The 13,535-nt window shown below is 44.5% G+C and overlaps 1 protein-coding gene across 1 annotated transcript in view; it reads right to left on the minus strand.

Moving 5' to 3' along the window:
* Positions 1–3,037: 3,037 nt before the first annotated feature.
* The window catches only part of LOC109299999 (transcription elongation factor B polypeptide 3-like), a 37,559-nt gene continuing 27,061 nt past the window's right edge, over positions 3,038–13,535 (minus strand). The window contains exons 5-11 of the mRNA XM_019520565.1: positions 11,931–12,030; positions 9,036–9,209; positions 7,834–7,931; positions 5,421–5,601; positions 4,152–4,272; positions 3,374–3,507; positions 3,038–3,212 (exon numbers count right to left, since the gene is read on the minus strand). Of these exons, the coding sequence (XP_019376110.1) occupies positions 3,151–3,212; positions 3,374–3,507; positions 4,152–4,272; positions 5,421–5,601; positions 7,834–7,931; positions 9,036–9,209; positions 11,931–12,030 (870 nt within the window). The 3' untranslated portion in view covers positions 3,038–3,150. The remainder of the gene's footprint in view (positions 3,213–3,373; positions 3,508–4,151; positions 4,273–5,420; positions 5,602–7,833; positions 7,932–9,035; positions 9,210–11,930; positions 12,031–13,535) is intronic.

The raw sequence follows: 13,535 nt of genomic DNA on the forward strand, positions 1-13,535 counted from the left end.
GGGGGGGGGGGGGACCTAAAACAGGGTCAAGGCAAAGACACAGCCCTGCTCAACTGCTTTGAATCTCATAGCTGAGTGCTCCCCACATTACATTTTGGAAAATGGATTATGCTGAGGAGTTTTGGTGGATACCCAATCTTTCCCAATGATTAGAAGTGGCCTTTTCTGCAGACAGGGTCAAAAGGCTTGGTCAGGTCAATGAAAGTGATAGAGGGGTCTACTTTATTCCCTACATTTTTCTTTAATTTGGCTGAGTGAGAAGATCATATCTACAGTGGACCTACTAGCTCCAAAGCTATACTGTGACTAGTAGATTTTATACACCTTATAATTTGTATAAAACTGCATTGTCTGACTACATGTCGATTTTAACAAAAGGACTGCTTTAACAGGTATGTTTGTGACCACCATGGGTTTTTGCCATTCGACCCACTAGCACAGCCTATTATTTTAGGCAGAGATGACCCAAGCAGAGTGTAGGGCCTGGGGCAAGTCAGCCTGTGCAGGGCCCTGCCCCTGTGTGCCCCAGACTCAAAGAAGCCAGTGGTGGATTCAGTGGCAGCTGGACACGAAGCCAGCAGCAGCGGCAGCACTGAATTGCCATGGCCGCTCCGTCTGGCTCTGCAGGGCCCCCGAAGCGCAAGGCCTGGGGAAGTCGCCCTGATTCACCACCCCCTAAGGAAGGCCCTGATTTTAGGGCACTTTTACATGTACTCTGATGCGTTGCAATTAGAATGTGTCATTCTACTCGGAATGCTCCAGCGTGCTGCAACATCTCATATATTCAGCATCCTGCATTTCAAAATGGTGGTGATGGTGCTTTAACTGAAGCTTGTTCAACAAGCTTTGGTTAAAAGCATCCTTGCTGCCATTTTGAAATGCAGGATGCTGAATACACTAGATCCTGTGCATGTTTCAATTCAAGCAGGTCCTGAGAGCCACTCCAATTAAAATGCCCCCTATCCCCCACCCCAGGGTATGTGTACAGATGCCCTTAGAGACTAGACAAAGATGACAAACCAAAGGTGATTATTGATCTACATTAGATCACTAAGGGTGATCACTCGCTTCACTATCCTTACCCTCACTGGCTAGTAAAACAAGTACTGACCTACATGGACTACTGGTCTAAATGGAAATTTCTAAAGATACAGTTTAAATAATTTAACAGGGTGAATCTCAAATACTAGAAGTCTAAAAATGCACAGCATATTATTATAGACTCAATACTAAGTTGGAGCCTCCAGCTTACTTTTTCATTTTTGTCAAGAATACCAGCTCCACTAATATTTATTCTATTCAATTCATAAGCATAAATAGACATTAAAATAGAAGATACTCTTGGCATACTATTCAGAAAACAGATTTGAGAGGGATTATCCTAGCATTACAGATTTTTTTTTTTATCCCCTGCTGATTCCTACACCATCTTCCATGATGGCTGACAACTATTTTAAAGAGGTAGTATCTCTCTCCAGATTTATTCTCTAATCAGATGCAAGGGAGACAACTCTGGGACATGGACAAGCCCTGTCAAGGCTCTTATAAAAACCAACATATATTCTTCTTATTGTCTGATAGTGTCAGATTCCTCTAACCTGCTAAATTAGTACTTATTTAACCATGTGTCTCTGCCTCCTGAACACTTGGGAGATTTTTAATTCAGTATTTTCTATTGAAAGCAGATTTAAAAAAAAAATACGGAAATTAAAGAGGGCTGGTATTGCTCTCTGTGAAAAGCAGCAAGCCTTGCAGATTTTACATAAATGCATTGTGGCAGACTTTGAAAGGTCTGTTACACTTGAATGTTTATGCTTCTTCATGAATGTAAAGTGGCAATCCATTGTCAGGACGTAGAAGTAGATGGTTAACATCCTGCAAAAAAACCTAGTGCACTTCCTCCAAGCTTGTCATACTCTAAGTAGTCAGATTTTATAGAACAACTGGATGCGACTAATGAGCACAATGTGGCATATTTCAGATTCTCTAAATACAGAAATAACCGTATTCTTGGAAGCCCTTGTATGAAGTGCACTGGCAAGTCTCCCTGTTAGTTAATGGAAGAAAGGAACTGACCTGGTGACAGCTCCGTGCAACACTTGATTAAGAACTCTGAATTCAGAAGTTAATCTCTGATCCTGTGTATTGCTAAAGGCATGAAAAAGTGCAAGAGCCAAACAAGCATCCAAATGAATGAACCATGAAATGTCAAATTAAGAGAAACATATCCTGTACTGAGTTGCTCTGAAGTACCACAGTTTCCACAAGACAGAGGAAGATTAAATTAAATTGAAAAACAATTAACTAATCCTTGTCCCATCATATCCTTTCTTCTGAAATATCTTGGGTTCTGACTTTTAGTGTTGCCTGGCATCAAACCACCCAAACTAAAAACAGCATCAGCTCTGAGGATTTCACATAACCTGTTGCTGAGGAATTGAGTCTGTACCAGAAATCCTGTCTGAGCCTGTGCCCCAAATTCAAAGATGTTACAGCTCACAGGAATTTCAGAGGAATAGCTTAGCTATCCAAGGCTTGAGCTCTCTCCTCTCCCCAGAATGAAGCAAACTAACTATGGGGATGAAGATCACCCAAGGAGAATCCTTTTCTCTACTGAGCCCACACCCAATGAAGACAATACTCAAATTTGAAGGCTTTAATATCTGCTTATTCAAAGGAGTTCAACATCTCCTTATGGCTCTGCCTACCCCTAGGCTGTGTTCTCTAGGTCCAAGATGATTCAAGCATAGTGGATTTCATGTCTCTGAAATTGAGAGCCATTGGTTCCTGCCTTGCATCTTCAGACATGGTAGATGCATCAGCCTAGAGCTGCCTGGGGAGTTCCTACATTGGGCCCTGGCCTGTCCCAAACCTTCCCCTGCTTCTACCTATCCCAAGTCTAGCCTTGACTATGATTACTAAAAATTTCTCTACAGTGCCCTCATTTCAACTATGTTTGCTTGTTCATGGATGAGAGGGAAGGAGCACTTGTGGGGGGGAGGGAATCAGGAGATTAATTAAAACACAAGCCACTGAGCACATTCTGCCACTTTATTCATTAGACCACTTGAAATGAATACTGGTTATATTATACATCAATAGTTATAACAAGTGCAATGATAACAAATTAAGATATTGAGTGTCTAAAGTTTATCGTGGTCCAACTCTGTTCTTGAAAGCTCTCAAGGTTTTCCTCATCATTGGTGCAACTTCTTTAAAGAAAGACATTTTAATTAGGGTTTGGTTTGTAAATTAGTAGACAAACATAACTTTAGAGTAATACCATTATCCATCCCTGTTCACTGAATAGAAAATATAAACCAGTAAAAAAAAAAAAATCACACTAAAATAGCCTCTCTGAAGGTCTACTCACTTTTGATATGTTTTTTTACATCCGGGTTCACTCCACTTGAGCAAGCGCTGGAACATCCAGGTGTTACACTGCTACTGGCAGAGTTTAGACTCGACAAGGTGCTATTTCTGTCTCTGCTTTCTGGATTTTTCAGTCTATTCAAACATAATAAGGAAAAATTAGCCTAAAACCTCACAGGTTTTGCCATTAGCTGATTTATTTTCAAAAATAATTAAGATTGTTTCCTGAAACTTGTACATTTCATAATTTCAGTTCTATCATGACATTTCATTCTAACAGTTTTTTTCCCCACCTACATTTATATTCCACTCAGAATTTATGTTAAAGATAGATCAAAAAAGAAATAAGGGATCACAATTTATGTCAGATTGTACATAAAGGATGTTTAGTGATAGTGTCGCTTCAGATTTTTCAGTGTCTTTTAGAACCTGTGCTTCAAATTGTTCTTTTTTGAAAACTGGGTCTAAATGACCTTAAAGGAAACTGCCATATCAGAAAGGTATACTTCTTTCCGACTGTGGCACTGGCAAAAGACACCTGGAATATACTCAGATCACAACACAGCATTGCACTTTCAGAGCAAAGTCTAGAGCAGGGGTGAGAGATATACCAGAGCAGCTTAATAAGGCCTAAAATGTGAGTTTCTGATGGCTGCTCCTTATATATTTTAAATATTTGTTTAAAAACAAAACAAAACAAAGGTGGGGGGTGGTTTGCTCGTAAAATGTGTTGCTGACAAAGTAATTTCAGGTCCATAGTGGAGTGACAGTTCACTCACTTGCCCTTTTCTGTAGGATGAAGTTGAATAGGTCCAGCTGTCCCATAGATCTCTTGCTGCCGACGAATATTTCTGGGTGGCTTAGCCACACTATTTACGTAAGCCATTTTAACTTGACGCCCTGACAAAGCCAAGGGGAGGAGTGTTTGTAAAATTAGAAGAATCAAATGGATTTTTAAAGAGAGACATTAGGATTGATCATGTGACAATGTGGTTTTCAAATTTTATCGAAACTCAGAATGGCAGATTTTAAGCTTAATGCCAAAATACCAACAAAACAATGGCAAAATATTATCACGGAATAGGCAAAGCATCTCTTTATAGGGGAGGGATCGGCAATGTTTATGGCCAGAGTGCCAAAGACACCTCAACCTTGACCCACGCCTCAACTTAGCGTAACAGGGACAGACTGGGAGGAGCCGTGAGAGACCTGAACCTCGTTGCTGGCAGCTAGTGCACACATACCTCCAGGCAGATGGCAGGGGAGAGGCTGGAGCTGCACTGCCCCAACTCTTTACCCAGCATTTGTCTGGAGGTGCACATGCAGCCACTGCTACCATGGAGCCAATGTCGGGGCTCTGAACCTCAGTGCAGCTGTTTGCAGCCTCCCAGCTTCTTGCTACAGCCGGTCAGGGCTCTGGGCAGTTGTAGCAAGAGGCTGGCAAGCTGCAGACAGCTGCACCAGAGCAGCACAGGCCTAGCCCCTCCATCGCCATCTGCCTGGAGACGCATGCAGACACTGCCACCATGGTGCTGGTCTGGACCCCCACACAGCTGTGTGCAGCCTTCCGGCTACCTGCCACAGCCAGCTCGGGCTCTGGGCAGCTGCTGTCTGCCACAGAGCCCAGGCTGCTTGCAACAGCCTCCCAGCCACTTAGACCAGAGCTCAGCCTCCCAGCAATCTGGACCAGAGCTCAGGCCAGCTGTGGTGTGCCAAACAAAATGGCCCTGCATGTCATGCTCTGGCATGGTTGCTGGGGGTTGCTGATCCCTGCTATACAGTATGGAATGGCCTCATGTTCTAGTGACAAGGAACAACAGAAAAATAGTGCAATTGAGTCCCAAGCTGAAAATAGCCAGGTCAGACATGCTCTAAATCCTGGGTCAACTACAGGTCACACAAGCCTTGTTTACATATGAGTAGACAAACTTGAAACCACAACAGCCTCTCAGAAATGTGTCAGCATTCAGTGGAAATCACTACGTCCCCACTAAAGGATTTCTCTCTCTTACTTTTAGTATTAAGGGAAAGCTACCTAAAGATTTTACCTTTAGGTTTTTCAGACTGAGCTGAAAGAATATTTTTTGTAAGTGTCTTAAGTTTTTCTTCTCTCTGATTGAAAAGTCTTAAGTACATTTCACGCCATGATTCATATTCCAGGAGTTGGTCATTTTTAAAATCCCTTTGGCAGTGTCTCTTCCACAAATGGTCAGATTCTTCTGTGAATATCTTAATTTGAAGCAACAAGTATTTAAGATTAATAATAGATTTAAGGGAACATTTCAGAAGTGCCTACATAACTTAGAAACTTAAAGTCATATAAGTAATTTTGACAATTTTATGCTGGTCCAAAACTGGTAAACAGAGCAACTCTAGCCAACATCCCATTCCAAACTGCTTAACATGTCAGAAGCTTATACCAGTGGTATACCAGTAATAAAAAGTTACGTTATATTGCGGACAGACTGAGTGCTTGGTTTTAGGTATACAAGCATCCTGACTTTCAAATCCCAATTTAGAAAAAATATAATTAAAGTTCATGCACCAGATGCATTTTCAAAAGGTATCAGTTTGATTATGCAAGAAACCTTACCCCTAAGATCCTCATTTTTGCAATTATTTTTCACTTGCAATTAAACAATTGGTTCTATCATAGTTTCAATAACAGGTATGATTTCGAATTTTTTTTTTTTTTTTTTTTCAAATATTGCTGCCTACAGTGACATCCATGTTCTCAACATTAACAACTCCCCAGGTGATTCAGATACTGAGATATAGCCAAAAAAGTAGAAAAATCAAGCACAATAATTACAGCATATGTAATGATGATGGATAATTAGCTTAGACAGTAGGGACTCTCGTATAAGAGGAACAAAGAAGCAGGGGAAAAGCACCAATACCCTGCATGATTCCATAGTAGAACCATCATATAGCTGTCTGCTTCCCTCATACTCTTGCTTTCTCTGTTTACCAGTTTCAGACCAAAACTGCCGATGCAGAGCTGTTCAGAGGAGACGGCAATATACTGATCACTCCAGTCTGTCAGAGCTCCTTCTGCCCTCACAATGGCGTAGAACAAGACACACCCCACTCCCCGCTTTCAATCAGGAGCTCAAGAAGCATAAGAGTTATATTAAACTATCCCATAAACAGGCTGCAGTTATTCAGCTAAAAACTTACAGGTAAGAGCCAAGCCCTCTGGACCTAAAACATGGGTAAAAGTTGGTACCTCTTTGTTTTGATCCTTTGAATTAGTGCTGCCTACACCATTTGTGTTTTTCTTTCATATTGAGGTTGGTGTGTGTCTAGTAGGAATGAAGTGTACACAAAAGGGGGGTGAAAGACTGAAGTAACAGATAAGGGACTAACTTCACAAAAAAGAAGCAGGAAAATAAAAATTAGCGAACTGGAATGAAAAAGAAAGACCTAGGCAAAAGACTGGATGAACTAGAGATGTAGCTGGACTAAAAATACCCACCACTTCTAAACCCCATCCCTTTGTATAATATCTACCTGATTTGCATCCATGTGAGGCAGGGGCCTGTACAACTGGATTCTCTAAAGTAGGTAACGGATGCTAATTTTGTTCCCCTGGCATCGAACTCTGAACTCTAGACCAGAGGTGTCAAAGGTATGGTCTGTGGAGCCCTATCATTCAGCTGGCAGAGGTGCCTAGGAGTCTTGTGTTGGCCCCAGCCCTCTGTACAGCATGCAATGCATGAACCTGGTCTGGCATTTGCCACATACCTAGAATGACCTTACATCCTGGTTTGGCTGGGACAGTCCTGGCCAGTTACTCACAAGCCCAGACAGGAGTCTGGCAAGGAGGTAGAGTGACAAGGAATGGAGAGACCTTGGATACGGCACCTTAGGTAGGGTGACCATATGTTCACCTGCCTTGTTCCTGCACAGCCATAGCAGTGCCTGCCCACCCACTTGCTTGGTGCACCAAGCCACTGAGCCTCCCTGCCAGACTCCGGCCTGGGACTGCTGACCAACCAGCCAGTCACCCTGCCCTGGAGCAATCCTAAATGCTGGGTATGGGGTCAATCTAGATCAGGCCCACAGACTAGCCTCACACATGGAATCCAGTGCACAGGGCCAGTCTGGTGCAAGTGTCACATGAAGTGCATGGGGTTGGGGCCAGCACATGCTGTATATGGCACACGGGGCTGGTCCAGGGACCTGATGTAGCCCATCAAGCAGCTCCTGTACCTTATTTGGCTCACAGGGTCAGGGGAGCTTGATACCCCTGATCTAGACCAACATCAACGTTATACAAGGTCAGTTCACTTCTGTCAATTAGTCATCTCTGAAGAAAAAAACCGGAATATTTAAAAAAAAAGGGGGAGGGGGGGAAATCAGGTTCAGCTTCCAGAATTTTTTTTGTTTGACAAAGTCATTTTAGCACTATGAGTGGATGTACCACATACAAAAGCATTTAAAAAGGAAAGACATTACCGGATTACATTCCTCTATTCGAAATAATTGCTCTGGTGTACAGCGTGTTAGCACAGGCTCAAGAATTTCAAAGGGCACTCCTCCTACTTCATGTAGTGCTACAAAACAAAACAAATGTCATGAGTATTTTTACTGTATACCCATTAAATAAGGTTCATCATTTACTAAATAGCTGTTTAAAAATTAAATCAGATTTATTTGGACTGTTTTAGCAGACCTTCTATGACATGCTTTCTGATGTCTGGGTATTCTATATTTTTTATGGAAAACAATTCTGTACTCACCATTAGAGTGGTATTCTAATGAAGCACACCAGCTGTGCTGGGACGCACCTCAGCACAGCAGACTGCTTCACTGGGTGAAAAGCACATCACCAAGGGCTTGATCCTGTGGGACAACACTCAGGTATGTCTCTGCAAATGGGGCAGCGCAGGTTTCCTCCATTAGCAGAGATGTGCCCAAAATTGGATTCCTCAGGCGCATGTCTCTACAAATGAGGAAGCCTCCTGTTTCCACGGAATCTGACTTGAGGTATACCTCTATAAATTGGGGAGGGCTGGGAGGGGACAATGACCCAAGGTTTCATTGCTAGCAAAAGAATGCCTGCAGCATGCAAGATTGGGCCCCTAAATCTCTAGGAGTGCCTGGAGTGTGGAGGCAGCTTTAAGCTGCCTGCACTGCCCCAACTTAAAGGAAAGATGTACTACTACCTATGCCATGGCCACAAATTTTGGGCATTTGTGACCTAACAAGGGCTATGGACACCTGTTTGTTTGGCCTTTGTGCTGCCATAAACATTTTTATGGTGACACAAAGGCAAGGTTTGCTTATACCCTGCAAAAAGACAACTTTGTTTCTTCTTTGTTTCTTGTATTATCTTTACCCATGTCACCCCTCCAAAGGGGGAGCACTTACATAAGTTAGATCAAGTACTTTGATCTAAGGCTGCTTCTTGGCCTTTTGGCTAAGATCAAGTGGAGTACTTTGACTACTCGTATCTGCATTTACCTGGTAAAAACTGAGATGTTAAGGACATCTAGGTGAGGAAAAAGTGTTCTCATCTTTTCATATTTATATTGCCATGGCTCTACAGTTTAATAAAAATTAGAACTTCACATAAGATGGTTCTTCACTGTTGCACTGTTGAAAACTTAGCTTTACAACACCCCTCAACCTGCTGAAGCCCATATTAAAATACTTACAATCAATATTGTTTTGAAGTACACGGATGCACTGTTCATACAATGTTAGCATCTTTGAGAGATGGACTGTTTTAGAACCAGAGTAAACTTGCATTTTAGAATTTAGTCTCCGTCCTGTGAACTGGCTTGTATCACTGTTTTGCTCAGGTACTTCTGTGGCTGGTATCATGGAAGCTATCAACAAAGTTTAAAAGAGATTGCTTCTATATACTGTGGTTGTTTAAAGCAGCCTAAAGCATAGATGCGCTTCACTCATTAAGAAAAATGATTACTAAAGGAATCGCCATTTTTCTTAAAACATTAAGCTCTACTAAACATGTTCCAAACTCCATTTCAGATACAGCACCTTTCACCTAAAATATGGCATTCAGCTACTGATTTATGTCACAGATAAAAGCTGACCAACGGTGTAGTCTTCAAACATTTGCCTATGGATATGGCAACACTAGAACAAGGTACAACTATAGCTCATAGGCACATACCCAAACCAGTTAGGTTAAGTACTAACAGCACTGTAGTCATGGCATCCTACATATAAAGTGCCCAAGCATTTACCCAGCTCCTCAGACAGGTTTTGCAGGCACTGTCGAATTCTTCCATTGATATAATTGCTATCCATATCCAACCTACTAGTTTAAAAGTTGTTCAGGTATGCTTCGATCGCGATACATCATGAAAACAATGGTAATTTGTTAAAAATAGTAGTTATTATAGAGAAGTCCATAGCTGAAATATCAGAGTACTGCAAGGACAGAATTAAGTTAGACTTGGTACTTACTGTTCAGAGGAGCCTGTATACTAGCTGATTGCATCACACTCCCCAAACAGGGAGTAGCATGTTAAAAAAAGATAACAATAAAATACATTTAGCTGTGTCATCTGAATAAGGACTGCTTGCTAATAATCCTAATTCCCCTCTGCTATGAGGTCCAACAAGAAGAAAATGGAGAAGAGCCACAGAACCTGGGTCAATACAGTAAATTCCCTTATAAACTTCCCTCCAAATCCATGGAAACCTTCTCACAATCTTTAAGATTACGATTCTACAAGGTTTGACTGCAATATTCAGGGATCCGGTTTTTCTGTTTCCCATGGAAAAAAATTGCAGATTTTACCTTTTTATCAGAGGCAAACATGGATTTTTCATTTTAGTGCAGAAACCTGTGGATTTTGCAGTTTGGCAATGAGCCCTCTGCAGGTTGGCCGAGTTCCAGCCTTCAACGGACTGGGAGGAGGGCGGTGAGGCAGGGGGTGCAGTTCGTGTTTACTATATGCACATGGCCACCAGGCAGCCTGAAGAGCAGCTCCCGCAGACATGAATGATGCGTGCCCCGGGGGGGGGCCGGGAAGCATGGTGACTGCCCGCAGGCAGCAGTGGGGGCAGTAAGCGGGGAGCTCCTGCAGGCAGCCACAGCAGTGTCAGGGCCTGGGGGGTGGGGGAGCAACTGCCGACCAATGGTTGGCGACCACCCAGAGATGCCAGCAGCAGTGATTGGCGACCGCCCGTAGATGCCGCTGGTGGGGGAGAGCAGCGACTGCATGCAGACCAGGGGGTGCACCACCAACCTCAGGGGGTGCACATGCACCTATGTACACCCCCTACATGTCACCAATGCCCACAAGTAAGTGGCAAGGGGGCACTGAGGCCCCCATAGGGAGGGAGGAAGGGAGTTGGGCAGGGCTGGAGCTGCTGCACAGCTGGGCAGTGCCTCGGGCTTGGGGCTACAACGTACAGTCACAGGGCCCTAGCAGGGAGTGGGACAGGGCAAAAGGTAGCTCATCCAGGGGGAGAGGGGAGTGGGGCTGGCTCCCTGCTGCTGCATGTACTCCTGGGGGGCAGGGAGACCCACACCCCCCAGACCTGTGCACAGGGCAGGGGCGAGGTGGGGCAGGCTGCCTTCTGCCCGCTGTGGGCAAGGGTTGTGCACACTCCTGAGAGGCAGGTGGGACTCATGCCCCCCAGATCTGTGCATGTGGCATGGGCACAGGCTGCTCACTTCAAGCTTGGGCTCCCGTGGGGCCTCTGCAGCCATGTGCTCCTGCGCTGCAAAGAACAGTGGAGCTGCACAGGAAAGGTGCTTGCCACCGTGAGCTCCGTGCTGCCCCCCTGCAGGCATGGCCAGGGCAGCGTGGAGCTTGCACCAGCAGGCAGTTTTTCTGCACCGCTCTACTGTTCTTTGCAGTACTGGACTGTGGAGACCCTGGGGCAGGGCAGTAGGGCTGGAGCCCGCAGCGGGCAGCCCCCAACCCCGCACACATGGGGATGCGGGTCCCCCTGCCTCCTGGGAGCACACACCACAGTGGGGATCTGCCCTCTGCCCCCCCCCCACCCCCCTCAAGCCTATAACAGGCTTGGAGCCAGGCTCCACACTGTTGTACCAACCACCACTTCCTGCCAGGGGCAGGGGGCTGCAGACCCAGGTCCCTAGCCATAGCCCTGGCAGCTAGGGGCCCGCTTGAGCAGGACTGAGGGAGCAGGAGCTGTGGGTGGGGTGCAAGGGGCACCAGAAGGGCTGGTGGGGGTTGTGGGGAGGACTGAGGGGCAGAAGCAGGGGTGGTGGGGAGCTGTGGAGGGAGGCAGTCATTTTAATAATGGATTCTGGGGGGTTTAAATCAGAAAATCTGGAATTTCTTATCAGAAAAACAGGATCCCTGGTGATACCTACTGTCTACTGTATTTCATATACTCCTTTCAGAGGCAGGCAGATCTGTGCAGGAGTCAGATAAGGAGGAAATATTGCATTGTCACAGGCTGAAGTTTTTATTTCATTTTGTAAGGACATACTGTGGCCCAGAGGCAGAACTATAAAAACCCACTGTTAGCAGGACTAAGCTACTATCAGTGCTGTCTTTTGTTCTCATCCATAACAGGTCTTGCATATTACTGGTACTCACCTTTAAAATCAGTGGCATAGGGGGGAGAGGATATTGATATCTCTGGTAGAAACTTAGGTAGTGGAGTATTAAGTAGATCTTGAAGTGATGCTGTCTTGGCCTACATGTATTCAAGGAAACACCATTTTGGTATCTCAAAGTTATGATCTTTAGACAAATATCATGAAGTACTAAAGCAAAAACTAACAAATATTCTAGGCTAATTGGCCTTGTTGCTGCCCCCATGCTGACTATTAGTTCACCATAACCATGAATTACTTACCAGTATCTCCTTTCATTCACTTGTTAGGCAGAAGGCAGGGCCCTTACAGACCAATTCATTCACAAATGTATAGGCTTTTGTAAGCAACAACCAATTTCATCAGTTGCTATAACAAAGTAGACTGCTATGAACATTTATGCATTTCTGAACCAGTTAATCGATGAAGGTGTTACCCAGTCCTGTCTTCTGCATAACTTCAGACCAATGTGCTTGACTACCTCCCTCTATTCACTAGTTACCCAAGCTGTATCATACACAAAAAAAAGAAAAACCTAAGACATTTGTGCAACTGCTAGTTGTCTCCAGGGAATGGCCCTGCACATACACACTGCAAAGTGGCCCGTTGCCCTGGGTGGGGCAGAGACTTACTTGAGGTCCTGGGGGCCTCCTAGGGATCCAGCAAGAGTGATCTGGGCACGCAGAGCCTGGACAGCAGCCGGAGGCTGCATCATCCAGTTTCAGATGATGCATGCTGCTGTCACATATACTGCCCTGCTTTTTCCTGGTGCAGGTTTTTTTTGATACCGGAATCTCCCAGTATCAAAAAACCCTGCTGCACTGCAAATTAGCAGCAAACTGAATGCCTCTATATGAGATGCGTGTGGTTTGTCCTGCAACAGATGGGCCCGCAGCTCATCTGGAGGCGCCCAAAGCATGCATTCCTGTCCAATTTGATACAGCAGGCTTTTAAGCTTTTAGAAAGACGGTATACTGACCACTGTCAGTAAAAAGTCAGCGTGAAAGGCAGATTGGCAATATGCCAAAACCCAAACCCTGGACATCTTAAATTGTGTGCCAATCACTGGTCACTCAAGACTTCTGGCAGTTTTGGGCTCTTACTGAACTTCATTTTCCCTTATTTAACAGTTTTTCCTTAGTAATAACTAAAGCATTGAATAAGTTATCATCCAGGTCTCAAAAAGTAACTATGGGGACCTAAGGGCATTTATAAATGTGCTCCAGGAGTGAAGGGAGGGGGCGCTTTAACTACAGCACCCCCAAGAGCTGTTCTAATAAAAGCGCCCAGACTGCCATATTCATCAGTGTCCCCGTGCTGAAAAATGGCAGCAGGGGTGTTTAACTAAAGGTTATTCAATGAGCTTTAGTTATAATGCCAATGCTGCCATTTTTCAGCACGGGGACACTGATACATGTGACACTGGAGTCTGCTGGAGTGCGGTAATTACCACGCTTCACCAGACTCAATTAATAAGTCTTCCTACCTTTGGAAGGTAGCAAATGTGGTCCCCATCTTCAAGAAGGGGAAGAGGGAGGACCCGGGAAACTATAGGCCCGTCAGTCTTACCTCAATCCTGGGGAAACTCTTTGAGAAGATCATCAAG

The sequence above is a fragment of the Gavialis gangeticus genome, unplaced genomic scaffold (genome assembly GCF_001723915.1).
Source record: "Gavialis gangeticus isolate Ggan-Ray unplaced genomic scaffold, GavGan_comp1, whole genome shotgun sequence".
Taxonomy (NCBI): Eukaryota; Metazoa; Chordata; order Crocodylia; family Gavialidae; genus Gavialis; species Gavialis gangeticus.